The 26809-nt window shown below is 40.5% G+C and overlaps 3 protein-coding genes across 4 annotated transcripts; 1 reads left to right on the top strand and 2 right to left on the bottom strand.

The window, feature by feature from the left end:
- Positions 1-1681: 1681 nt before the first annotated feature.
- On the bottom strand, positions 1682-7502 carry rfesd (Rieske (Fe-S) domain containing). The gene is made up of 4 exons (XM_075460476.1): positions 7399-7502; positions 6335-6492; positions 2713-2747; positions 1682-2513 (listed from the first exon to the last, which is right to left on the bottom strand). The coding sequence occupies exons 2-4, from the start codon at positions 6474-6476 to the stop codon at positions 2208-2210; spliced, it is 483 nt and encodes a 160-aa protein (XP_075316591.1). The 5' UTR covers positions 6477-6492; positions 7399-7502; the 3' UTR covers positions 1682-2207.
- A 1811-nt stretch (positions 7503-9313) lies between these two features.
- nudt2 (nudix (nucleoside diphosphate linked moiety X)-type motif 2) lies at positions 9314-12056 on the top strand. Of its 2 annotated transcripts, none has more exons than XM_075460477.1 (3): positions 9314-9414; positions 10979-11109; positions 11209-12056. In XM_075460477.1, exons 2-3 carry the CDS (start codon positions 10983-10985, stop codon positions 11529-11531), a joined length of 450 nt encoding a protein of 149 aa, XP_075316592.1. In that variant the 5' UTR covers positions 9314-9414; positions 10979-10982; the 3' UTR covers positions 11532-12056. The 2 variants fall into 2 exon arrangements, with proteins under 2 accessions (XP_075316592.1, XP_075316593.1); XM_075460478.1 differs by lacking the exon at positions 9314-9414 and adding an exon at positions 9435-9808.
- A 3316-nt stretch (positions 12057-15372) lies between these two features.
- ube2r2 (ubiquitin-conjugating enzyme E2R 2) lies at positions 15373-25195 on the bottom strand. The gene is made up of 6 exons (XM_075460479.1): positions 24601-25195; positions 24058-24268; positions 21729-21815; positions 20822-20919; positions 19997-20131; positions 15373-19892 (listed from the first exon to the last, which is right to left on the bottom strand). Exons 2-6 carry the CDS (start codon positions 24232-24234, stop codon positions 19607-19609), a joined length of 783 nt encoding a protein of 260 aa, XP_075316594.1. The 5' UTR covers positions 24235-24268; positions 24601-25195; the 3' UTR covers positions 15373-19606.
- Positions 25196-26809: the final 1614 nt, after the last annotated feature.

A 26809-nucleotide genomic window follows, 5' to 3' on the forward strand; every position in this document is an offset into this window, starting at 1 on the left:
TTTGCTTTGGCCATGTCTGAATTACAACAATGAATACTACAAGAAAACGTCAGCCCATCTCTCGGTGAATTACAGAAGGGACATAATCATTTGACCAAATAACAGTTAAAGAGAGAGAATATAAAGTCAAAGCCATGACCTGAATCCAACAGAAATAGGACTACTTATCTTTACCTCTTCTATTTCTACCCTCTACCCGAACCAGGGTTTGTATCCCCACCCCACGCTGTGGCTGGTGTGCAGTTGCTGAGAGGCTGGGGTAGCTTGCGGTTGTGGGAAAAAAAAGAAAAAAGATGGTTGTTGTGGTGTGAGGAGCAGTGATGGCTGGCATTAGGTGGAGTGACTCTGGGACGCCAATGATCACTGTCTAGCCTCCTAGAGGTGTCGTGGGCCCAACTAGACGAAACACTGATGAAAGGAAGTTCCATGTTGGTCAGCACTGCCCACTGATCTATGTAGGGATTATAGGGAATTATTCACTGAGTCTGGTCCATTTTTTCTTTAGCACAAGTTTCTTGTGTTTATCTTAAAAAAATTGAAGGGAGCAGTTCATGAGGAAAACCCCCAACCTCCCAGAGCTGAAACTGATCTATATGGAGGAATGGGCTAAGATTTCTCCAAGCTGACATGCAGGACTGATCAACACTTCGGGATCACATACTGAATGAAAAGGTTCACATATTTTGCGACAGTCGGTTTCCCTCAATGAGTTAAAGGTCAGCAATAATACCTTTCACCTAATTGTATCAAGTAAATCTGATTGTGTTTGGGTCTCACTGATAAAGAAGTATAGAAAATTAGGAGATTCTTAAAACACTAAACTGGCTTTGAGGGTTTTTTCGTTGAGGGAGTTGTAAATAATAGGTAATAAACGAGATCTGGTCGCCCCACTTGGATAAACTCCAGGGCTTCCAAAGCTATTTTACACGGAGAGAGCCCTGAGATTTAAACATTTAATTGAAACCTCCCGAGTCATTCTCAGCTACATAATGTAAACCATAACATAAAGCATGCACTGAATTGGAATTCTCTCTGCAGATGAAAAACCATAATGCTCGTATGCTGTTTTTCTCCCTCTGGTAGCCCTACGTAGCAGTTTCCTTGCAGTCTGCTCTTTATCTTGGCAAACAGCCCTCACTTGACCACCTGCTGATAATGGTCCCGGTCTTATGTAAAGACTCCAAATCCGACTACATGATCATATTTTAATATCAAATGCATGGTATCTGGGCACAAGTGCTCACCCCTAACTCTATGTAACCTAAGGCTCTGTGCGTATTGTGATTTTATTCAAAGCGTCACTTAGGCCAAAGCCTCCAGACCACGCTGGGAGTTTGCTGTAAGCGAGTAACAGAGACTGACATCTTTCATGCTCACTGGAACATTATACTCCGTGGCTTCTGTGTTCTTTACCCATGGCATTTGCAGTTCTGGGGCAAGTTTGCTGTTTTAGTCTGCGCTGCTGTGAATCAGAGAAATAATCTGAACGTGACAATCTGTCTTGATTTTTTACATCAAAAGGTTAGAAATGACAAAACTCAACTCTTCCGTATTGTCGTAGCAATAAATTATGACATAGTTTTTCCCATCCTCTAGTAATGATATAAATTCCACTATAGATGTATCAGATAAGTTTAAAGTATTCCACCGCGTTGTACCATGAATAAAGATAACAACAAAATGTAACTTTTCCCTTTATTAGGCAATTTCTCATGTCTCTGGTTGGACGAGACACATGTCACAACATAATCCCCCCCCAAACTGATCTCTGTGTGCCATAGGGAAACAGACATGGATAGCACAGCCGCCGTTGTTACGTGATCTTTTTATTTTTTTTACATAAACACTTATCCACTTCAGGGACCTTATTGATCAGTACAAACCCCATCAATTGATTCGCAGTTTGCATAATATGTGAGAAGATAATGCAGAAGAAGAGCGTGGGAACACATCTCATTCCCGCTTTCCGATATGAACAGACAGAGAAAGAAAGAACAATTCATCCACAGGAAAGTTGATTTAGTTCAAATGATTTTAAGAAACAAAACTTACATAATCCACAAGGCCATATTATGCTGTTTTTCTTTCATTTCTAAATCGTCCTGAATTCATTGAAAAAGCATAAACAGTCATCAAAGTTAGTCATGTGAATGAAATCAGAGAAAGCAAAAATCCAAAAAAACCAAAAAAACATTGAGAAGTAATCCTCAGCTTTCATCGTCTGTTAAGACTGTTTCCGACTCGGCTGCCTCAGATTTAGCTCTTTCCACCTTTCCCTTTTCTCCTTGGTAGTAGTCTGACTCGATCCATCCTGGCTGCATGGATAGCTTGACAAAGACCTCCCCGTTAGTCTCTGTGACTGTGTGGGTCCGCTGCTTTATACCTTTGGAGTACCATCTGGGCACAGGTGGCCTTTCCCTTGGGTTTATGCCCTTGTACAAGCCCTCCCCATCGGCTAAACTGATCTTGTACTTGTGCTTCGGACAAATTATGCACAGCTTGCCACTAATTTCCTGTGTGCGAGTAGGAAGAGAACAAGTAGTAATGTTAATGTTATGCAGATTTGATGTCATAATTACAGAATCCCTGTGTGTCTCAGCCCAGCAGTTGTCTGTAGGTGTTTAAGTACAGCTACTTTAACATGTAAAAATGGGAACATGATCCAGTCATCTGAGTCAGAGTCTACCTTCTTTAGTCAAGTGAAAACCTCACCTCAATGTCTCCAGTCTGCAGCATTCCTCCAGCATCTGTCAGGAAGAGAGTTTGACTTTATTGCAAAAACAATAAACCAGTTTACACCATGGTAAACCATTACAAACCTGACACACTGTGACTAGGAAATGTGTTAACATGTGCAATGTGAACGCTCCAAAGATTAACAACAAAACAGATAAATCCCTTCCGTATCTCAAAATGCGACTAAGACTAATCAAATGTAGAAACTGAAGATTTTGATTGTATTTTTTCCAAATGAATATGTTCATTTCAAACTTGGGGGCAGCAAACCAAGAAGACCAATGGCATATTCTATTTTTTCCACCAAGTATTCTGAATAGGCAACAGATCTGAGCTGCAAGCAGACCAGGTTCAATACATTGCAATCAATACAGAATGCAGTCTGACTCAGAATTAAGACAGGCTTCCTGTAGTTCCCCATATCATATCCCATAATCCACCCCCACCACACCATCAGGAATACTGGCTTTGAATGGAGCAAAGATGTGCTGGATGATTCCTCTCCTTCTGATTTAGGAGAATATATGAGAATATAGGATATCTGTCGTTTCCAAAAAGGATTTCAGATCTTGATTTGTTGGTCTGGAGTACAGTGTTTGACTTCACTGAGTACAGAGAAGTATTTCTCAATCTTGTATCTGCATTTTTTTGATTGGAGTTCTAACTTGTATTTCTGCATCAAGCTAATGCAGAGATTTCTACCACAGAATCACATCTGATTTTAAAGCAGTGCTGCCTGAATGGCTGCATATCACCACCACACAATATTGATCTTGGACCCTGTCCCCTGTGTGCAGCATTGTTTTCTGGATTATCTGAATATTTTAACTATTCAATCAGAGCCCAACTGCCACAGGACTTTGTATCTTTAGGAAGAAAACTAAATCAGTGTATCAGTCAATACTACTTCAATATGGATAATGTATAATGAACTGGGAAAAATATGGGTTCATTGTTCATTAGGCTTGTAAGAAAAGCAAAAAAAAAAAGGTTTTCACATGTCAGGACCAGATAAAATATCACCTGGTCCTTACCTGGTCTTAAGATCAGGTGAAAACATGTTAAGTTGATCCACAACTCATGATATATTACATTGTGATGTTATCTATTAAAGAAAAGTGTGGGGAAAACTCAGCAAACCCTATAATATAGCTTGTAAACTACCTTTAACAGTATTTATTTTAGGTAACTGTTTTCTGTTATCAGTCTTCCACACTGTTATGGAGGCATTTTGGCCCACTCTTCTTTACAGTGTTGCTTCAGATCATTGAGGTTTGCAGACATTCATTAATTTGCAACCCTTTTAAAGTTTGTTCAGGGTGTTTCAATCAGGTTGAGGTCTGGACTTTGACTGAGTCATTGCAACACCTTGATTCTTTTCTTTTTTCAGTCATCCTGTGGTAGATTTGCTGCTGTGTTTGGGATCCTTGTCCTGTTGTTTCAACCAATTTTAGCCAAACGATTGGAACTGTCGGACAGATGGCCTCACATTTGACTCTATACTTTGGTATACAGAGGAGTTTGTGGTGGACTCAATGACTACAAGGTCTCCAGGTCCTGTGGCTGCAAAACAATCCCAAATCATTAAGTTTCCACCACTGTGCTTCACAGTTGCCATGAGGTGTTTGTGCTGTTATCCGGCGTTCTTCTGCTTCTTCTTTTATAGAGGTGCTCACACTAGCCGGAGAACAATTAGTCAAGTGCATTTGATTCGCAGAACCCGGCTGCTTATCCTCCTAATTTCTATGAAAGCAGTAAGGATGGGATTGCTTTTTCACATACTGGTTCTCCATTTTTGATTAGTTTTTGTTTATTAAAGCATGACACAGTGTAATAAGTCCTGTGTTGTTGTTCTTCTGATGTTGCATTTATCTCCTTTTAGGACCTGTTGGGGACCAGATGGTATTCTTTTTTTTAAACACTTTATTTTGGAATTTTTCATCTTATAAACAAAAATGATACAGAGCATATTGTTAAGCACTCCAACACGTACAGCATATGGTACAAGGAACAATTCTACCAGACTGCCGAGATAAGAGATCACATATTCCCTCCACCCACCTCCCTTCACAAAGAAGAACAACTAAAGAAAAATTACAATTCCTAACAATGGGAGCCAAAAAAATAAGAAAACAAGAAAACAAATAAATAAATACATTAAAAACAAAAAAGGGGGGGGGGTCAAAATAAATCAGGCACAATCAATTAAAGTTGGTGCATCCCATGCTACAGCAACACTCAGCTCCAGACACAATCAACCTCAATTTGTTAAATCCAGCCCGCAGTTCTCTACGTGTGTGATGAAAGGCTGCCAGGCCTTGTAAAATCTAGCAGTTGATCCCCTCAGAGTGGACCGGACCTTCTCTAACCGCAAGAACTGCATTAGATCTCGAATCCAGTGGTTACGTGTGGGTGGTGCTTCGTCCTTCCATTTGAGAAGAATTAGCCGGCGAGCAATCAGAGACGCAAAAGTAATAGCATTTCATTTATAATTTGGAAGGCGAGCTTCTTCAGTCACTCCAAACAGCGCTGTCAGCTGAGACTGATTAAGAGGAATCTCAAATACTATTGAGAGAGTTTTAAATACATCCTCCCTGTACTTACAAAGCAGGGGACAAGTCCAAAACGTGTGGATAAGAGTCCCTGCCTGATTTTTACACCTAGCACATAAGGGGCTCACATTAGGATAAAATCTGGTCAATTTCGCTTTAGTATAGTGAAGACGGTGGAGAATTTTAAACTGCAGAAGTCCATGCCACGCGCAGATAGATAAGGAGTGGACCCTGTCTAGATTTTAATCCCATGTGCCCTCGTCCAGTTGTTACTGCAGGTCCTCTTCCCATTGGTCCTTAATTATAGATAAGGAGGGACAGTCAAGTTGTGAAATTAGATTATATATTTGAGCAACCACATCCCTTCCAATTGGGTTAATATCCAAAATATGGTCTAAGACCAGATGATATTCTATCATGTTTTGATATGTAAAAACTTAGTGTTGAGAGAGGCTGTATTTTGTTTTTTCACAAGACTTTGTGTGTGAACGCAATTTCTAAATTGCAGAAATAGTTTTTCTGTTTTTTAAATTGTGTTCTGTGTAACTAATGTTTTTATGTCAGTGAATGGATATACCAATACATCTGTGATAGGGCAATACTGGCTTACAATATTAGTAGACAGTGAAATAACCACATTCTTTCATTTAGACTTGAACTGTCGATGTCAACTCCTCAGCCTCTCTGAGATGTTCTTTTTATGTCATATTACTGTCCTGATGTCTTTTAGATATCATTATATTCCATTATATTCATTTCAGTGGAACGTGGGGTTTGAATTATTGATAAGTACCAACAGTCTGTTGTCTTTTTAGACTGGATAGTAAATGAAACATCAGGGGATTCATATTGGCAGCCACAGATTCAGTGAAATTTGGCTTTTATCATCAGTTGCTGTTCAGGACAGAGTGTATGGTGCTCCATAAAATCTTCTGGCTTGTAGTGTAACTATCAGGTATGCAGGGAAACTTGATAACCATAGTCATGCTTTCCATCTCCAAAAGGAAGCAGGTGTTTCTAACCTGTAAAAAAAAACCTGTACTCACGATAACAGTAAGAGTCCACAGCATAGAAGGTTCCCTGATGGTAGATAATCAGTATGTCCCGACCCTCTAGTGTTCTGAAAGAGCGCTTTGCTTCAATCAGTTCATCCTTCTTGCCCACAAAATGAAGTGGCTGCTCCCCCATGACTCACTGTGAAATTCTGTTTCAAGAAAAAGCACAAAATTTCCCAATTTGTCAGTTTTTCGTGTTATAATTTGAAATTGTACTTTTCATACCACCAAGATTGGGTACACAACTGTAACTATCCCGTCATCACTGCCACGATGCAGGTGGAACCAAGTAGATGTGACATATTTCAGTATGAGAACCGCCAAATCCTTAACTACACGTGGAAAGAGTGGTTTTTGGATTCGTCAACAGGTTTACAGTGTTGGCACTTCTGGTCACAGTTGTCAGCTTACTTTAAGTCTACAACACCTCCAGAACATCAACAAATACACCAAGACTTACAGCATTAATCCTTAACATCTGTTTTACTATAATCCAGTGAACATTTAGTGGACATTTTGACAGTTTTGTTGGTTATTTTGTGCCCCCCAAAATGCAAAATATATTTTCAGTCGAGTGCCTAGTGATTCATGTATATGACTGACATGAACTGGCACATAAGGAAAATTACATATATTTGGCTATCATCATTCAGCACAGTCACTGGTTATCCAAAAGCCTCAGTGCAACATCTATCCATGTGTAATCTCCATGTAGGCAGTGCATTAGAATTATCCGGATGCGAGTGTGACTCACGTAGAACAAAGTCGAATAATGAGTGCTACAGTGCAGGCTGACTAAGCAAAGTAGTGGCAGAAAAATACGCATGTTTTCAAGACTGTGGCTAAAACAAAGACGATTTTCAGAGAGAATATACAAAAGAACAAAATAATTTGTCAAAAAAAAAGAAAGAAGAATTCTTTTTCAAGCGAGCCCTTTAGGGACTATTGAGGCTAAATTTGTACCATTCTTGCATTGCTCTGTCAGTTTGCATCCTTCTCCTTATACATATTCTTGAACATGACAAAGTGGAAATTCCCTCTTATTTTGTCTTTACCTTGAAACTCAGCGGCTGTGTCTCCTCCATCAAATGGAACAACTGCTCCGCTGACAGCTCAGGGCTGTGTGTAAAGGAACGCCCATCTCCATTATCTTCACACACAGGCTGTCTTCAGAAGCCCCATCCTCCTCTGGGTATGTTTCTTATCTCACTCCTCTCAGACATGAACCCCTCTCCATTAATCTGAAGACATCTGGACATGTTAGCTTCATTTCTGACACACAACAGCTATTTCGTTGTAAAGAAACGTCTCTGTATATATTTAATCCTCTTTGTTTAACAGATAATTGGGAGACATTTCCAGCAGGATATATCTGTAATAAATACATTCATTTATAAAAGAAATGTACATATTTTTGGCATATTTAATGTAATTTGTTAGTCTGCTATGAGTTGCCAAACACTATAAGAATTTGTGAAATTTAAGACCACATTTTCTTTATTTAGGCATGAAATTTGTCCTCCGCTTTTAACCCCTGGATGGGCTAAAAGCGGAGGACAAATTTCGTGTGTATGCATGACCAATAAATCGGATCTTAATCTTGTGCTTAAAACAAGTGAGTTTATCTGTCTCAGATCTTTGTCATTAAAGCAAATCAAACCTCCAAATAAGATAAGAAAGACTCAGTTCAAGCACTCTAATTAAGTCCAGATAATAAAGAAGAAACCTTATACAGCTATGTCTCCTATATTTGGTTAAAAAACCAAGACAAATCAAGGCATATTTGACTTGATATAAGTCAAATGACCGTCCTTGGAAAGTTCTATATAACCCATTTTCACTAAAAACACGATCAGCTACTTCTTCAGTTTGGATGCAAAACTGACCGCTACAGGAAATCTTTCCTGCCCACAGCCATCAGCATCTATAATAACTCCTTGATTTAATTGAGGTACATCAACATTTAATTTCCCTCTGGGATAAATAAAGTATTTTTTAATTGAATTTAATTGAATTAATATGAGATCATAACAGTTGGTTAGAACTGCAGTTTTTGCATTTGGATATAGTTCATTCTACCCCTCTGCCCTGCTTTCATTTGGCAGCAGAATGTTTTACAGGCATAATATTCTATTAGTTAGTATGATACATATAGAAAATCAATGGTGGATTTGTCTAGAATTATGTTAGATTTCAATGGCGTACCTAATTAAGTTATGGGATGTTTATGGCTGTTTATTAGCCCTGGTAATTGAATATTAGTGTATATGTTTACTGTTGAGTTCATAGTGTGTGGTGCAGCTTGTTGTTTAATGTATTGCATTCAGTTAACATATTTATAACGGTGTACTCCTCATGTATGTCAACTGACTTCAGTAATAACCATGAAGTCAAATTATTCCTTTTTTTGGCAAAAGATGAAAAGATAAATGATTCATAGACTACAACTTATGGAAGATGTTGTATTAGATTGCGTTAGATTTCACCTGTGTTTTTAAATTAAAAACTGGATATTTGTATGTGGAAAAAACAACACTGAGTATTATAAAGAATACAATGTGACTTAAAACCAGACTATTTCATAAAAAATCAAATCTAGTAAAACGTACAAATATGTACTTTTTAGCCAGAGCCAGAAGAATTAGACATGATAGAGATATATCATAATTCGCTATATTTTTTCAGATGTCAGGATCCTTTGTTTTGGTACACTTTTATTCAGTATTACTTGATTACTGTAAAACGTTAATAAATAACATCTTAATTTTGGTTTGGTAAATGTATTGTACAAATTTGAACACGCTGCAGTAACGAGAGGAGAGATTTGTGAGATTCAAAGAATCACAAAAATATTACTGTGAGATGAGAAAGCGTGACACTCTAGAGTGTAATATAATGATACTAAAAGTGTGCAGGACGAAAATGTTCAATTCAGACCTGCGCTCCTTGACAAACCGGAACTGTTTATATCAGTCTCAAATTCCTGCCGGATCAATTTGCCGGTGCACCGCTGTGCTCTCAGCTGAGAAAGCTACCTGCGCTAATTGAGTTTTCCTCATTGCAAATAGAGAGTAAGTGTTAGACGTTTTTAAGAGTGAGTGACTATCTGTTTTGGGGCCCAGCAGTCAGTAAAGGGCAGAAGAGCAGGAGACGCAGAGCGGAACTGTAAAAGTTCAGTCTGTGTGGTAGAAAAAGGCCAGCTTGCTAACATCGTGGATTTAACAGCTATTTACGCTAGGTTCAAGGATTAAGTGCAAATGGAATCAGTCTCGACAGTTTACTTGTGAAAAAAAAAAAAAGAAAGTTGACTGGCCATGTAAAGGAAGACTTTATATTTTCTTCCTCGTGCTTACACCACGGTGTGGTAACACAACTACTGTGAGACTTGTTCTGTTTGTGTAGGTAAATTGTAAAGATTTGTGTATCTTTCATTGAGGGTTCACGGTCTGGTCTTTGTCCTGACAGGTAAATACACCAGCAAATGCTAAAGTTTGAACAGGAAACCAGGCATTTAGTCGGTTTAGCCCATTTGAATCAAAGTGACTACCTCCAGATTACACGTGTTCAACTACACGGTCCAATCATAGCATTACTGAACTGTGTAAATGGTACAGCTTGGGCAAAGGTCTGCATATGTAGCACCGATCAGCCACAGCTACAGTCGTCACCATCATGACATGTTACCTAATGATAAACTGTGATTCTTCCAGTCTCCGCCTAATGATAGTTTATACATACACCATAAAGAGAGGAAGATGATGGGATGTAGTCTGTATACTTTTTAGATCACTAGTATTAGTGCTCTTTACTTCCATCATTTTGCCACAACTTTGTCAAATGGCATCCTCTAAGCTTTTTGCCTTTTCCATTCACTTTAAAAACCAAAATTTGCTTGTTTGTTTGTTTTTTTAAAACTAATAAATCCCTCAAACTAATGCCAGGACAATGTCACTGAAATACAGTTGCGGTAAAAGTATCAAGTCAAGGACCTCAAAATAAACATTTGGTGGGGCTGATTCTCCATTTAGGTGCCATTACACCGCAGAACAAGGGGCACAGCAGGAGTGGAAATCGTTGTGAAGAATAGTGACGGAAATGTGTTTTTGTGAAGGTGAATGAAAACAAGTAACCATAATGTGGCTAATTCAAGTAATTGCGATCGGGTCATTGTTTGACACTTATGACAGGCTTATCCCCCACCACATTTAATCGGGCGTGGGCGACAATCTGAGACCTCGGAGCAGTTCTTAAAGTCCTATAACCTCCGAGATGATGCCTCAGTGGATTGGACTTGTTTTTCCCAGCACACTGAACTTTTGCCAGTCAAACCGCGGTTAAAGGATTTTTGCTCTGGTAAGAAGGTGTGTTATGCTGCTGAAACTGGCCACTGCTGTCAGAAAGAACCGTGTCTAAAGGGGGGTTAACATGATCTGTAATTATTTTTAAGTAAGTGGGATGCACAAGAATGGCAGGACCATTGGCCAAGGTTTCCCAATAATATAACACGCACCCTACTGTATAGTCCACCCAAAGCTTGCAGTTGATGGCTTATTGGGACTACTGGTCTTTTTTTTTTTTTTTTAAACAAGCACAACAAGATTGAAAGAATTCATTATCTGGCAATTTGTTAAACAGGAAGATGGCGCTTCGAGCTTGTGGCTTTATAGTGTTTCGCCACCTTCTTGGCTGCATGCCCCCAACAGGCAACATTGAGTATCTCCTCTTGCAGACTTCTTATGGGGAACACCACTGGACCCCACCCAAAGGTGTGTTATCATCGTGGGCCTGACAGTCACATGAGCTGTATTCTACTTGTTTAGCTTGAAATGCTTTTAACTGTCAGCATCCAATGTGTTCACTGCCAGGTCACGTGGACCCAGGTGAGGACGACCTCACCACAGCTCTGAGAGAGACCAAGGAGGAGGCGGGTCTGGGGGCGGAGCACCTGAGGGTGATTGACGGCTTTGTGCAGGAGCTGCACTACGAGGTCCGTGGCAGACCCAAAGAGGTGCTGTACTGGCTGGCCGAGCTGAGAGACCCAGGAACAGCGGTGAGTCTGTCTGACGAGCACCAGGACTACCGCTGGGCCCAGCTGGAGGAGGCCTGTGCTCTGGCCGGGTACAAAGACCTGCAGAACACTCTGAGAGCAGCGCAAAGACACTTAGAAGCTCAGCAGGACAAGCAGTGAAATGTAAACTGAAAAGACTGCATGGTTTAAGAAAGGAAAATAACTCTCAGCTGGGCCACATGCCACCCTGCTCTTTTTTTTTTTCTTTTTCTTTTTCTGGTAAAGCCAATGTGATGATACCGTCCCTTATTCGTCTAACTGGATTGTAAAAGGACTCCACTTTTTCTGCCTTTGCTGTTTGTTTAAATACTTTGTCTCTACTGTGTGGTCTTATGTAAGGAGAAGACATCCGTCTGTGCACAAAGACCTGATACTCTGTGCACTCGGATCTTAGCCACATGTAAGGGGATTGAATCGAGAAATCATCTTTATTTGGATGTGAATAATCTGATATACACAGCCGGAGCACAAAACCGACTCTATAAAAAAAACTAAATTAATTGTGCCTTTTAACCTTTAACATGGTCCCATAACCAAACAAACAAAAAACAACTTAAAGAGCGGTATGTGTTCATGTGGTAGTTTTGTCACTGTCTATTGTTGGAATCATATTTAGCCCTAATTAAAACAAAATGTTTTATTCTACCTCTTGATGTATCTTCAATTTACTAAGTGCAAATAACAAAGATTTAAGGGAACACAGCAAGTTTAGACATGACCATGTCGATGAAAAGGTAACTGGATAAAGAAGGATTGCAAGTGATAAATCCTGCCACAAGGTGGCGACAAAACACATTCTTTCATAAAGCTGCACATTGGTTCTGTAACACCCAGATCACAGTGAGCTGTAGCATTACGCAAAGTTGTTGCCGTCCAGAAATGAAAAGCAAATATTAGGCATCATTTTTATCAAGTTGAAAATATTGATCATAACATTTAAGAAATAATGCCATTACGTAGCAATTCTAATTGAATGCATTTATTGTAAATAGTAAGCGATAAACATCAGGGAATGCATTCCAGATGTTCAAATGAACTGTATTTTTTTAAAAACCTGCTCAAATGGGCCTCAACACAAAATCCGTTGCGGGACAATGAGGTTCATTTTTATGCTGACTGTCTTTTACTCTGAAAACTGTACAGTTTTTAAAGAAAAGCAAAGGATGAGGACCCTGAGAGCAGAGCCACAGTCTAATTAGTGTTCTGCATATCCGAAATGTTCTTTTCTCCTACAAGCAAGCATCAACATTAGAGGTCCAATGCTCTGCCCTGACTTCATGCTGCAGGATTCCATTATTATCTGCTGCCCGAAGGATGAAATGAGAATCAATAAAAAGAAACAAATAATCGCTTTCGACTGATAAAGCAGGATGGAAGTGCTGATGCCAACGAAGTGTCTTTTTTCATGATGAAGACACACAGGAAACGGCAGTGAACGTGGAAGCAGAGGTCAGCTGTAGTTTCCAGTGTCACCTGTATCATTTTACCCTGTGGCATACATACTGTAGTAAAACTAGAACCGCTGCTTGGTTTAACACTTGTCAGAGCATAGTTCAGAGCAAAGCTCTCAATGATAAAGCACAAATACTTGCTCTAAATTGAAATGACAATGATTAGGCAGTGTTTCCTCATTTCTAAATGATCTGCTTCTTAGAAGATGTGGAGTGTCCTCATAACTTTTTTCTGTGAATCAGTTTACCAAAAGCATACAAAAATATATACTCTCCCTTGTCATGTGTAGTATTTACAGATCTGAGATGTTTGGCTCCAAAATTAGAAGAATCTACAAACCCCATTTCCTGAAAGTTGGGATGATGAAACATAAACCGAAATATGTAATTTGTGGATTCATTGAATCTTTTTTTAAACAGACAGAAAAACAGAAAATTTGACGTCAGAAGCACACTCAAATGTTGGGACAGACGCATGTTTACCATCGTGTTATGACACTCTTTCTTTTACTTACACTTTTTAATTGTTTGCAGTCTGATGACACTAATTGTCGCAGTCTTTTGGAGGAATCGGTGGCAATTCTTGCAAATTCTAAGACGTTAGCTGCTCAGCAATCCGTATTCATTGTTGTTGTCGATTCTCCTCTTCATTACACTGTCACACATTTTCAGTAGGAGAAAGATGTGAACTGCAGGCGTGCAAGTCAAACACACATTCATTCGGCTGTTGTAAGTGGTGCAGAATGATTTCTGGCATTGTTCTTAAAACTATTTTCCTCCCAGGAAAATACATTTCCTTGATTGGAGCATATTTTCTCTCCAAAATTGCACTTATGCCAGTCACTCATGCCCTGGACACTGACCCACCTCCATACCATGACAGATGCCGGATTTTGCTCTTTTTACTGATTTGGCATGCAGTCTTTTTCTCAAAGCCAACTGAAACATGGAGTCATCTGACCTCAGAACATGTGTTCTCTGAATTTCTGTCCATCCAAGCCGTTGTCCAGATTCTGCACGGAGTTGAGATATGGTGAAGTGAAGGTTTCACAAGGTACTCCTGAGCTCAAGCGACTAAATAGTGGCATGGCTATTTTTTTTTTTTTTCATACAGTTCCACATCAAAGCTCAAAGGTCACGTGCATCCAACAGTGGTTTTCGTTCTTGGCCTTTAAAGGACAAGACCGTTTTTTTGACATTGGACCCTTGATTTCACATTATAACATGATGTTCTACTCACCCCTGCTTGTTGTTGGTCATTTGGAGCTGTTCCGAAGATATTCGAGAGGCGTCTGGCTGCTCTCTTGAGATATTCGGCCATGAAACGGTTTCCTATGGGCAACGTTATACAGGCACAAACTATGCTGTTTATAATTTATTAATTACTGTACACTAGCACTGATAACGTGGAGGTGCGTCGCTTACTTAAAAAAATCCGGGTTACTGTAATTTTGAATTTTTGTCGTAAAGTGGGTGTTACTGACGTCATCATCGGGCTACTACCACAGACAGCCCACAGACAAACACACACAGACTTTACGACAAAAATTCAAAATTACAGTAACCCGGATTTTTTTAAGTAAGCGACGCACCTCCACATTATCAGTGGTAGTGTACAGTAATTAATAAATTATAAACAGCATAGTTTGTGCCTGTATAACGTTGCCCATAGGAAACCGTTTCATGGCCGAATATCTCAAGAGAGCAGCCAGACGCCTCTCGAATATCTTCGGAACAGCTCCAAATTACCAACAACAAGCAGGGGTGAGTAGAACATCATGTTATAATGTGAAATCAAGGGTCCAATGTCAAAAAAACGGTCTTGTCCTTTAAGCACTAAGATTTCCCTCGACTTTCCTGATTGTTTTCACAGTATTATATATACTGTGGTTACAGAAGTTTTCCAAATACAGTGAATTTGGTAATGTGGGTCAAATTGAGTCTGTGTTCCTTGTTGCACTTACTCCACATCAATACAATGGACATGGCTACTTTTATTTGTAATTTACCAAACACTAAAAACTGATCCAAAGGAAAAAATAAATCACCCTTTTTCAATGACCACTGTTAATGGATTATCCAGGGCGACATGAACATTTCATGAGGAAATGCAAGTTCCTTTAAATCCTGTTTTCAATGTTATGTCTTAAAATAAGAGACATCTCTGGGGCGGTCAGTGGCGTAGTGGGTTAAGCAGCCACCCCATGTACAGAGGCTATAGCAGCTGGCCCCGGCTCAAGTCCCGCACCATGCAGCCCTTTGCTGTATGTCTCCCCTCTCTGCCCCCTGCTTCTTGCCTCTCTCCAACTGTTCTATCATTAAAGGCATAAAAAAGCCCCAAAATATATATATATAAAAAAAAATAAGAGACATCTCAACAACTGGACAAACTATGTCAAACCCATATGCATGGTTACATATGCCTACTAGTACTGCCCTTTGAGGTAATTAACTAACTATGAAACACTAATAATAATAATAATAATAATCCACGCAGTGGTAACCACCAATCAGAAGCTTTCAGCAGGCTTCGAGGACATACTTTTATTTTCAATGATTATCAAACTTAACCACAATAATTTTCAATCTGCATACCACTCTTAACTTTAACACCACCCTCAAAAAAAAAGAAGGAGCTTTCTTTGTTGTCTGTGATGGAGGACACGTAGGCTTAGCAACAGAGATCCGAGCCATTTTGCAAACAAACCCAACAATGTTTTTTTTTTTTTTTGACAACAGAAGCCTATGAGTGACATTTACATAGTAACAAACACAACATGATGGGGGGCAGGGGATCTAAATTAAAAAGAAAATGAAGCCAACATGGACAGCAAAAACATCAAAAGGTGTGGGCACATTGTAGTAGCACTGTGAACAGGTCAGTCTTTCAGTGTGTGACCATGCGAAGGCTTTAGGGGGACCTCACTGTGTGGACCCACAACTCACATTTGCACACGCATTATCACACTCACACACAGATCAAATTAACTAAACTATTTCATTCAGTTTTTGTATATAACAGTGTGTATACATTAATATTTCATCATCTCTGACTTCGGTCTTTTCAGTGAGTTTTTTTTTATCTATGTAATAGCTGATGGCTATTCCCTAAAAAGGGAAGCATTACCCCACTTTTTTTCCACCTGTCCTAATTATATATATTAAAAAAAAAAAACATACTTTCAAAGTGGGCCATTCTATCACAGAAAGGCTTTTAACTGACAATCAAATAGGGTTTACACTAAACCAGGATATTTCATTATAAAAAGAAAAGGCAGATTCAGATTTCGACATTTGCAACAGAAGGTTTAAAGTTGGCTTGAAAGCAGCCGTTTGTCATTTTGGGGATATATTTGCTTCCTGCTGAGACTTGGATGAGAGAGTTTATGCATGTTCTTGTGTATGTTCGTAAAATGCCGAGCTACTGCCAGAAGTCATTTAGCTTAGCTTAGCTTAGCACAGACATGAAACAGGGGAACAACTAGCATAGAACTAGCATAGTTTGGCTTAAGTCTCAACTCCTGTTCCAAGTTAGCATCTGAACAAGTAAATCCACAAACTGTTGTTTATACATTTTTCTACAGGCAGAGCCAGATGTTTCCATCCTTCTGAGTGCTAAAACAAGCTAACCTGCTGCTAGCTGCGTACTTCATGCCAATTAACCTCACCCTCTCCATTCATGTCATGATATTTCTTTGAAAAATAAATATTATGAAAACTTTACGTTCATGGGAATTTGTGAAATCCTAAATATCTAATCTGAATACTTAGTTGTTAACAAGAAAATAGACTTTAATTGCCACAGGGGGACAAATAAAGTTGTTTGAATTTGAAACATTGGTGTTAGGTACACAGAAGTTTTTTTTACAGGAGATTTTAAGAAAATCCATGGCATGAACTGGGAGGGTTACATCAGACTGAGACACAACATGTACATCCACATCCATTGCACAAAGTGCAATTAAGAAGTCATGAGTGGAGCCCTGCAGTGTGTAAGCCTTTTTGTGTTTTTCTGTCAAGGTTACTTGAGATGCCATGGAGTGAGTGATGTTCAATGGACAGACATTATGATGCCAATCTTCCCATCCGACTCATCATTAAAAAGCATACCTTTCACAAAATGTTCAACTACTCCTCGAGCAGACACACGAGATTGGTACTTTTCATTCCTCAATAGTAAATTACCGCTCTACTTTATGAGGGACAGGGAGAGATGGGGAGCCACATCGAGAAAAGCTCAGAATCTCTGGCATCTGTCCTCCTCCTCTTGTGCCATAAAATCAAATCCGTTACAGGTCCGGATCAGAAGCGGACTTCCTCTTTTCTGCCCACAACAGAGCCCAGTCTCTGTGAGAATCCAAAGCACAAGGCCAGGAGAGAATGTTTAACTCCTTTGGTTTCACATTTAAATCCAAACGGTATCTCAGGAAGAGTTTAATCGGAAAATAGTAAATCCACTACATGCATCCATTGCTTGGTAGTCTTTAAAATGAAAGCTTGAGGGGCGGTACTTGCTTTCCGTGGCATAAAAATCCATCCATTTGAATGACAGGTTTACCCCAGTGCTCCATTGTGTTGAACAGGAGAACAAGATCTTAAAACAAAATGTGTGGTTTATGGGAAGCCGCACGAGTAATATTAGCCACATTGTGCTGTAGAGGGTGTTCCAAAACCTTGTACTCAAAGGGCATTTCTTTTCCTTTATCAGGCAAGTAATTGGCTGATTCGGGCCACCTAAAGCAGCACTGAATTGAGTGTTCCCAAGTTCAAAATGTCATTTGGGCAAACGCGACATTATAGCCAACGTGGATGTAAATATACACACACAAACAGGTAACAGGCAGTCAATGTAGTTTTCATTCAAATGCAAATAAGTATCCCAGCTGAATGTAGATTTGTCAATAGACAGACCCCGAATACTCAAAGTACAGTTCTCCCAAAGTTGCAATTAAGCATAGGTAGGAGACAAAGAAAAAGAGAAAATAAAGAAAAAAAAAAACTGAACATTTTTACATCAATCACAACATAATGTGAGCATTGTCGAGAGAACAAGTCCCAACAGATGTATTTTCTTTATTTGGCTCCTGCTTACCGACAGCAAAACAACTTAAAGCACCCTAATCTAGACCAACAGCAACACTCATTCATGTGTAAACGCTAGCAGTGGGATTGGAGACTATCGGAGCAGTCTTGGCCCTCTAATAACGTTCAGTGGTACATAAAGAAAGAAAAGGAAGTGAAGGGGAGGAGCAGTTTGTGTCTTAGGATCTTTTTTTTTTCTCTCTCAGTGAAAGTCTACTGAGGCCCTGAGGTTTGAGAGGCAGAGATAAGTGCCGGAGGCGACGGGAGAGAAGGTCTTGACCTTGTCACCTCAAACAAAATGATGCTGCTTCAGGGGATCATGATGGAGAAGCTGAAGTTTATGGACTCTACTGAAGTTGCAGGGTTAAAGATGAACAAAGTTGAAACAGACAGCCGCAAGGACCGAAGATGCCCTGCCACTGGACACACTGAATGACAGTGGGAGGACAGGATGACTCCCTCATCAACTGGTTAATGAGCCAAAGCATGTGTGCAAAGTGTCCATTAGCCAGGCTGTCTGAGCCATTTAAGAAAATACAAGAGACAAGTTAAGGAGGACATAGTGTCAACCAAACAGACTGCAAAAAAAAAAAAAAGCAACAAGGAAAGACACAGCGGGTAGACTCAATCTTTCTTTCAACAGAAAACAATCTGACATGGACTGGCCTGACAAAGAACTGGCCAGCGACAGTGGGCTTCAACAGACCACCACAATTACAACTGGTTTTCATCATTTATCAACACTGGAACAAATCGTTTACTCAGAAGATGGTTTGTAGGTAACGACTGCATGACATCGAACCAAGTGCTCTATCTTTATGAAGTTCGTGCCACATGATGAAATACTGATATTGTGGGAAATTTCCTCTATTTACCGATTGTTACTATGGATAATAGCTGTGCCTGGAATTTGTAAAGCAATGTGTAGTTGCACTCTTGAGGATCACATGGTTTCATTCAAACCAGGCCCAGACAGACCCAAAGACATGGCACCACCACTGACGGTGAACTGAACCGCGCCAATATCAAAGATACAAAGCCAACTCCATCTAACAAAACTACAGATGCAAAAGAGAAACTACAACAGGGATCAAATTACTCCTTTAATTGCACCAAGTCTAATTATTAAAGGATGTCATACTTTATTGTGCGATACGTGAGGAATTTGTTTACAAACTAGAGTTGAACAAAGTGATGAATATATTCAAGAGCTTTCCGTAGGTTGTGTTTAAAGTAATATGGAAGAGAATCGATTCTCAAGCCTCATTGGACATTTTCAAAAATGTGAAATATGACTTTAAAAATACTCTTGGGATTCTCTGGAGCAGTGCTGGAATAATTTCACATCTCAAACTCTTCAAAACATTAGACAGAGTGCAAGTTGCAATTAAGGCAAACGGTGGACACACCAAATTCTGACTTTCAGTGCAAATAGTACCAACAAGCTTTAGCTGTTATTCAACAACACGCGAGAACTATTATTTGACCAAACACTCGTATTAGTTTAATAAATGATGAAAAAGTTTTTTTGGCAGTAGACTTTTGACCCCACTGTATGTGCAAACATACGCACACACATGTAGACACACACACAGACACGCAGACACAATGAAAAATGAAGGGGTTGGGGGGGCTGGTAGGGAGGAGTTATCATCCAGATCATCACGAGTCTTCATTGCCAGAGTCGTCCTGGTTGTCATAACGTCTGGTGGACGTCCCACCGTCCTCCACGCTGCTCATCCCCCCGGCCTCACCTACGGACTCCATCTCACTCTCGTCTTCCTCCTCGTCCTCTTCCTCCATGTCATCATCATAGAGGTCGTCATAGAGAAGGTCTGAACTGCTGTCCTGGGAAGGGACTCTGGTCTGGACACAGTACTCCGCCAATGTCGTTGGCACCTTGACGCCATCGCGCTCAGCCTCCGCTGCTGTTGACATCACCTGCTTCCTGTTGGTGAATTAGTTTAGAAGTTCATAACATACCTGTATTGATTTTATGAATGACAATTGTTTAAAGAAACTCCAGTGTGCCTCCGTCTCACATCGCAGTACCTGATAATCTCTGCATACTCCTTGTCTTTGCCTTTGCTGTCCCTCCATTTGCGAAACATAACAGAGGCATCCACGTTGGCTGGGGAGAAGGTGTTGGGCTCATTGAGCAGGGAGATGACACTAAGAAGGATGGTTCTGATGACAAAAAAAAAAAAAAAAAGAAACTTCATAAAACTTCCTCCGCCTGATGTGGTTCAATTACACGCTACATCCAGTCTGCTCACATTTTTTTTTACCTCAACTTCCGAGCATCTTGTTGAATTTCAAGGAAATTCACAAAGCGGCCCTAAACTATCGTCTCGCTCTTTAGTTGCAACCAAGAGAAGAAGTTCAATTAAGCAGTACTGACCTTTCGATTTGCATCTTCAAATTTTTTTACAATGATCTTAATGCTCACAGAGGCCGTTTTCACATCAGATGACCTCACATGTTGTTGTTATACCTCCAAACTCTTTGCAGATAAATGTCATTAATGAATTACCCTGCGCCTACATTATCCACAATCCAACTTAACTACACACATTTCTGTTGGAAATCCAGGTGTGTGGATAACTTCTTCAAAGCAGCAAATTGAACGGCTGATTCGTCACACCAAAGGTTTGTGACAGTACTCCCAAAGACAAACATCAGCAAAGTTCCCCTTTAATTGTCAGCTTTCTTTTCTTGATTGCTGTTTGAATTAAGTTAATTGTATTTTTTTGCCCAAATGAATATCTACGGCAACAAATGAGAGCCAAAAAAAAAAGACAACTAACTTTGGAGCACATGTGTGTGTAAAAGAATATGCAAAAAAAAAAGCACGAGGGACTTGTGTTGAGAAAGTACCTGACGTTCTGGGTGGGGTTCCACCTCTCAGACGGTAGCTCCCCGCTCTGTGGGTCATCGACAGGCGGGTGCAAGATGGAGATGCACACATCTCCATTCTGGAAGGAGACCAGATGACACTAAATGATCTGTCATGAGAACACGAGGGTCTCGATATTTGCATCCAAACGACTGATCGTTGACTTCGGTCTGTATATAAATACCAAATTCTGCTTCCCGGCAGAAACTCCTTGAAAATTACTAAGCTGGAAGGCAACGGTCTTGATTTACAAGTCGATTTAGTCAATTTCCAACTTTCCCCTGAGGCAACGCACTGTAGGTAGAGACTGAAAGAATAAGTGCAAATAAAGACAGCCAAAATATGCCTCTTCCAAAGGGTGGCTGGGCATAACCTTAGAGATAAGAGTTCAGACGCCAGACTCATTGAAGAGATTTTAATCACTCATCTGGCTTGGGAACACCTTGGTGTCCCTCAGGAAGAGCTGGAGAACGGGGCTGGGAAAAAAAGGTCTGGGGATCTCTGCTCAGACTGTTTCTCCCACTACAAAGTCCAAATAAGCTACTTAAAATGGATTGATGGATAAGAAGTCAAATTTCATGTTACATATTTTCATTATGTACTCTATTGAGTACTGCGAAAAGACCAAAGTATCTAATGTGCTTTTTGTGGAGTATTATCTACTGCGCTACAGTTTCACTCCTGCAGATGCACAATAAACTTGAGAGGAAAATGTGGTTGGATTTTAGCGACAGCACGACCGTCTCTTCACAAAGACGAAAAGGAAATCGAGAAGAACGAGTGCGAGTTGCAGACGCAACAAACCAAATAAAGTGCATAGACAAGCCAGTCAAAACACGAGTAGCAACACTGAACACACAATGTCCACACGGACGAAGAATGTTTTACCTCATATATGTTTGGGTGCCACATCTTGGTGAGGAAGCGAAACGTAGGTGGGGAGTACGGGTAATCGACTGGGAACTTGATGTGAGCCTGGAGGAACAAACAGAAGATCATTTTAGCTTTTTTCGTGAGCTCCTCTTGATAGGGATGAATAAATTCAATGTGAAAAACACATTCAATCTTCACAAGGAGCAAATACGTGTCTTCAAACTAAATGAGCTGAGATTTACTCAAAAAACGACTTTATATCTTTAGGGGATGCAAGTTTCCATCGACTCCATCTTCACATTAAAGCCAAAAGCTGCTTTAACATGGACCTTAGCACGCCTTACAACAAGTTCAAACTGGGGTGATACTACAAATTGGATTGTGTTAACCTTTACATTCAAATAATTTTTTTTTTAAAAAGCCCTATTACGACTGACTTGTATGACATCACTGGTTGAATAATATGACGGGTTTAACCACAAAGACGCTTTCCTGTTTCAGTTAAAACATACAAATACATAGAAAAAAGTTCAAGCATACATTCAGCCGGGCAGTCAAAGTGTGAAGCAGCTGATGTCACGTCATCACTAATTCTCCATCACTTCTAAAAATGACTACACTTTAGTGGATATAACATAGGGTGCTTCGGGTTCTGTTCTTTCTCTTTTAGGTACAATCATCAAACTGCGATAGCTGTAGGCTTGGGTGTGTGCGACACCACCCCAGCCCCCGCTGAGCAGACAGATAGGACTATCACCACTCCACAGCAAGTCCCTACACTGCTCCAGCCTCGGCTCATTCAAAGCACCTACACGTGTGAGTCTTACTGAAAAAGGGAAGAAATTCTAATCTGGTTACGGTGGCCTTTGATGCAACAACAACGTTAGGTCTGCAGCCCACTGGCACAACTCGGCGTTCAGCACCTTCTTTGCAAATGCTTGGAAAAGCAGCGGCGTCGAGTTGTTGTTTCAGACCTTCCAGCTTTGTCTTCCGTTTTGGTTCCACAGGTCTGTGGCCATTGTGTCATCGCAGGATCAAGATCCAGCCATAGTTATATATTTTTGTATCGTAAACAATTACACAAATCACATCTGTATGCTTATCAATGATTCCTGTGGCCGCCATCATCGCTCCCACAATCGACAAAGACGAATGAGTAAGTCGGACAAGTTCAAAGCCATACCAGACACGAGCTTCTCCGTGTTTCACAGGAGAGGTGGAATTGTCCAGCACGTGCCCATAAAAAAACAAAAAAAAACAAAAAGAAGCTTCTTCCTCCTTTACTTAGTTGAAAGTTAACTTTGGTCTAATCTATCTGTAAAACTTTGCTCCAGAACTGTGTCGCTTATCTTCTTTGGCAAAACCTCAACTTTGCATGGCTGAACATGTTGGCAATCAGCCCAACCCGAATGATTCTGTGAAATGAGTGTTTTTGCCTGCGAAGACCATCACATGGAAGCTGCTAAGAGCTCCTTTTATTTTGCGTGACATTTTTCACTCTACACCACAACATACTTTTGGTGAGCTCTGTGAATGTATACAGACGTGTGTGGTCCATGTGCCAAACATATGACTACACATCTCATATTTCTCAACCCATGCGATGTTTAGAAGCACCATTCCAGGACTTTCTCTGGTATTTCATGCCACGATGACCTGATGCGTTCACACACAGACACACGCATGTACACAGTTCAGTCAAGATGCTTAGGCAAAGCAAAAAGGTCCTGGTCTGGGGTTGAAAGTGTTGGCAAACTGGGGCATCTACATAGTATCACTATAGCAAATATTTCATCAAACAGACATGAAGGTTGGGTAAAACTGGACCTGAACTTTCCAGTGAATGAGTCTGAAGAAGTACCTACAGAGCTCAGTATTTTTCTATCGTTTCTAGTAGGCCTCCGCATCACGACATGACCCCAACCTCAAAGCAGGCTCTTTCTCTCCGGCAATTTCTTTTAAGGAATAAGTTACATGAAAGCAAGTCAGATGAGTCTAATCATGCCCCTCTCTCCTACGTTTTCTCTGTGGTGAGGTGCCATTTATAGCGGCCGCATAGCTAAAAATAGCCATCTGAAGCCCAACCACCATACAGAGAGAAGGGGGAAGGCTGAGAATGGAGGGACACGAGAAAGCCTGAACATGACTAAGACAAAAAAAAATGGCTACTAAAGCCTTTCGAAGAGTAGAAGAGATCTGTAGAGTTGAGACAGTATCAAAGTTGGACTATACGATTCGATTACTCAGTCTGTTGTATTATCATTTCACGAATGCGACTCGTTAAATCATCCCGACACCCTGCTTTGACTTTTCTGAACACACACGCTGAAAGGGCGCATCCCACCTTAAAGTAGCCTCCCTCATACAAGGTGTTCGGGGGTCCGAAGATGGCCACTTCCCAGTTGTAGAGGTCAGACTCCTCCACCAGGGTGATGCGGAAGCCTTCCACGGGCTGCTCCTGCAGAGACTTCAGCTCCATCATCAGGGCCTTCTGGGAACTGGGGGTTGCTTGGTGGGCCATGTTAACTCCACTTGTGACACCAGTGGCCACAGATCTGTAAATGTGTAAAAAGAACAAAAATAACACAAGTTTCACGATACTGTCAGCACTGTAGTTAATATTCCATGGAGTCCTTCATTCAACTATTACAATTTGACTGTAAAAGTTAAACACCTCCAACCTTTTAGCTTTGGTTTTAAGGACAGTTTTCATAGAAAAACATTAAGCACCAAACAGAAGACTTTTTTTTTTAAACCAAAACAGGTAACAAGCTTGTTGGTGAACTAAACTCAGCATACAGCAAAAACACGCTAGGTGGCCTGTCAAGCTAGGTTTAGTTCGGAGGCCTTTCATGGGGATAAAGCAAAGTTAATAAAAAGTGTTTACCTCTGTCTTCTTGCACTGTAATATGTGTTCGGTTCGTTACAGCTGACACCTGGACGGTAAACTCATAGGCTGTCCATGCTAACCTTGCTATTTCTTGATAAAGAGACTGTAACAGGAGCAGTGGATTCTCTGCTAAAGCCTATGGCTGGTCCTCGTGTTGTGTTTCCGAAATTCTTTGTGTGCCAGTGTTGACAATTGACATGGAGCGAATATCAGTGTGAGTCACGGTCTCCTGTGGATAATTCTTGGGCTCAAAAGATGCATTTCGCTTCCCCTGCCATCTCTCCGAGCTGCTGGTTCGGTTCGGACAGACGCTCAGCTGATCCCTGCTTGTTTATGTTTGTTTATCTGGTCTCTAGCAGTCTCAACTTCTCCACACGTCAGCTAAACCCCTACCGAGCAACTTCGTTCAAATAGAGCAGCCTTCCTGCTCTCTACCGTCCCCTCTGGCACGGCAGCAGTGGAAAAGACTGAAGAATTCGAGCCTATGATCGCAAAAAAGAACAGTAAGTGAGAGGTTTACACTCGCGAATAACAGTGGATTTAATCGATTTTTATTTTCCTCCCATCGATGCTTCCGGCTATCATTGCGCGTGTCTGCAGAACGTAACCTGCGTACTGGTCTGACGTGACGTGCGCGCACTCCTTACTGAAATCAAGTACCTGTTTCACGTTCCGTAACTCAAACTTGTAAACAGCGGCACATACCATTTTTTGACGTTCTTTTTGATAAATTTAACGATAACGTTCGAGTGTTTGGATTACATATTATTGCGATTTCAAAGACATCACATTGTGTGGCAACGCAATTAGAAAAGACTCATGTCCAAACCTTCACACCTTCCACAATGACCTGATCAGCCACGCAAACATTGGCTCAGTACATTTTGTCGCTTCACTTTTGACTGTCCAGGCTAGATATTGTACTGAAGGTAGGTGCACAAAAAAAGGAGCACAAGACCCCTTCTGAGCAAGTTATTAAAATAATAAAAGGATGTTTCCCACATGTGTTGTTCCAGATGTTTCCATTCAATTACGACACTGGAGATAACAATAATCAGACCATTCAACTTGGTATATTTTCAGTGAATTGGTCTTATTGAAAAAACAGTTTGTCACTGAAATGAGATTAAATTTGAATTTGCCCAGCTGAAAATGAACTGTGGCGTTAACCAGAGTGGTGTAGAGAGTAGTGGTACTCTCACAGACTTCTACAGAAAGAAAGGAATGTAAAAAAAAAAAAAAAAATTTCAGTGGAAAAAAATTCAGTGGAAAAAGAACCAGACTCAACATCCGGGTAAACAAGGAGAAGCAATCGATACCTGTCTCAATTCATCAGATCAGCTCAGATATTGAGTAATATCTATTACTCAATTTTACTAACACAAATGGCAAATAAAGTAAACTCACTCACCGAAGCACCATCACCCGCGTTGGTGGACATGGCTGATCTGTCCAATGCATGGGCGTCAGTTTGATTTCAGAAGTGCTGGGGACAATTACCATAAACCTGAGTAAGGTTTGAAAAGTGCTGGGTACAAGCTAGGCCCATTACTTCAGAATTGAGGTTTCATGATAAATAATAGGCATTGCATTAGATGATGCGTATTGACGCGATATTGTCCCCATATTAAAAGTTAAAAGCCATCTGCGCGGTCTTGTTTAGGCCGTCGGAAACATCCTGGGTTGGGACAAACTTAAGAGTAGGCCCTATTCATATTTCAAAATCCGCATTTTAGTACAAGACACGATTTTGGTTATTGCACAGCCCTTGACACACCAACAAATCTCAGACAAATCTCGACCAAGCAAGAGCGCATCAAGAGACGTAGCCTGGCTACAAACAGCCCTTGCCCTGACAAAGTTTTCAAACATTGCCAGGCTATGAAACGACTGGCAAGAGTGAACGAGCAGCAACCCCTCTGTGAAATAAGTTTTCATTCATTGTCTATCTCGCCTGATATGCATCATAAACACTGAGGAATCTTCACCTGCAACACCAGCGACATCTTTCATTGCTCAGACTGCAGACCGCCAGCCCAGTGTGTGGGAGCGGAGCGGATTCAACATAGTTGCTATTCAGCAATGGGGGCTGATCGCAAGCACATTCATACAAGGAGAGTGAAAGCAGAGCGGATTAAATAGTCTTTGGTTAGGAGAATGCCATGATATAAAAACTTTTTTAAAGTGGTGGGGACAAATCTGCTCG

This window comes from Odontesthes bonariensis, chromosome 3 (genome assembly GCF_027942865.1).
Source record: "Odontesthes bonariensis isolate fOdoBon6 chromosome 3, fOdoBon6.hap1, whole genome shotgun sequence".
In the NCBI taxonomy this organism is placed as follows: Eukaryota; Metazoa; Chordata; class Actinopteri; order Atheriniformes; family Atherinopsidae; genus Odontesthes; species Odontesthes bonariensis.

Bases quoted from the DNA above. Each gene is read 5' to 3' on its own strand.
- rfesd (XM_075460476.1), bottom strand. From the start codon at position 6,476: ATGGGGGAGCAGCCACTTCATTTTGTGGGCAAGAAGGATGAACTGATT. The intron at 2,748-6,334 runs GTGAGTACAGGT...TCTTCCTGACAG, and splicing joins TGTGGACTCTTACTGTTATC to ATGCTGGAGGAATGCTGCAG. The intron at 2,514-2,712 runs GTGAGGTTTTCA...ACTCGCACACAG, and splicing joins TGCAGACTGGAGACATTGAG to GAAATTAGTGGCAAGCTGTG.
- nudt2 (XM_075460477.1), top strand. From the start codon at position 10,983: ATGGCGCTTCGAGCTTGTGGCTTTATAGTGTTTCGCCACCTTCTTGGC. The intron at 11,110-11,208 runs GTGTGTTATCAT...GTTCACTGCCAG, and splicing joins CCACTGGACCCCACCCAAAG to GTCACGTGGACCCAGGTGAG.
- ube2r2 (XM_075460479.1), bottom strand. From the start codon at position 24,234: ATGGCCCACCAAGCAACCCCCAGTTCCCAGAAGGCCCTGATGATGGAG. The intron at 20,132-20,821 runs GTACTTTCTCAA...TTTTGTCATCAG, and splicing joins AACCCCACCCAGAACGTCAG to AACCATCCTTCTTAGTGTCA. The intron at 19,893-19,996 runs GTACTGCGATGT...ATTCACCAACAG, and splicing joins GAGTATGCAGAGATTATCAG to GAAGCAGGTGATGTCAACAG.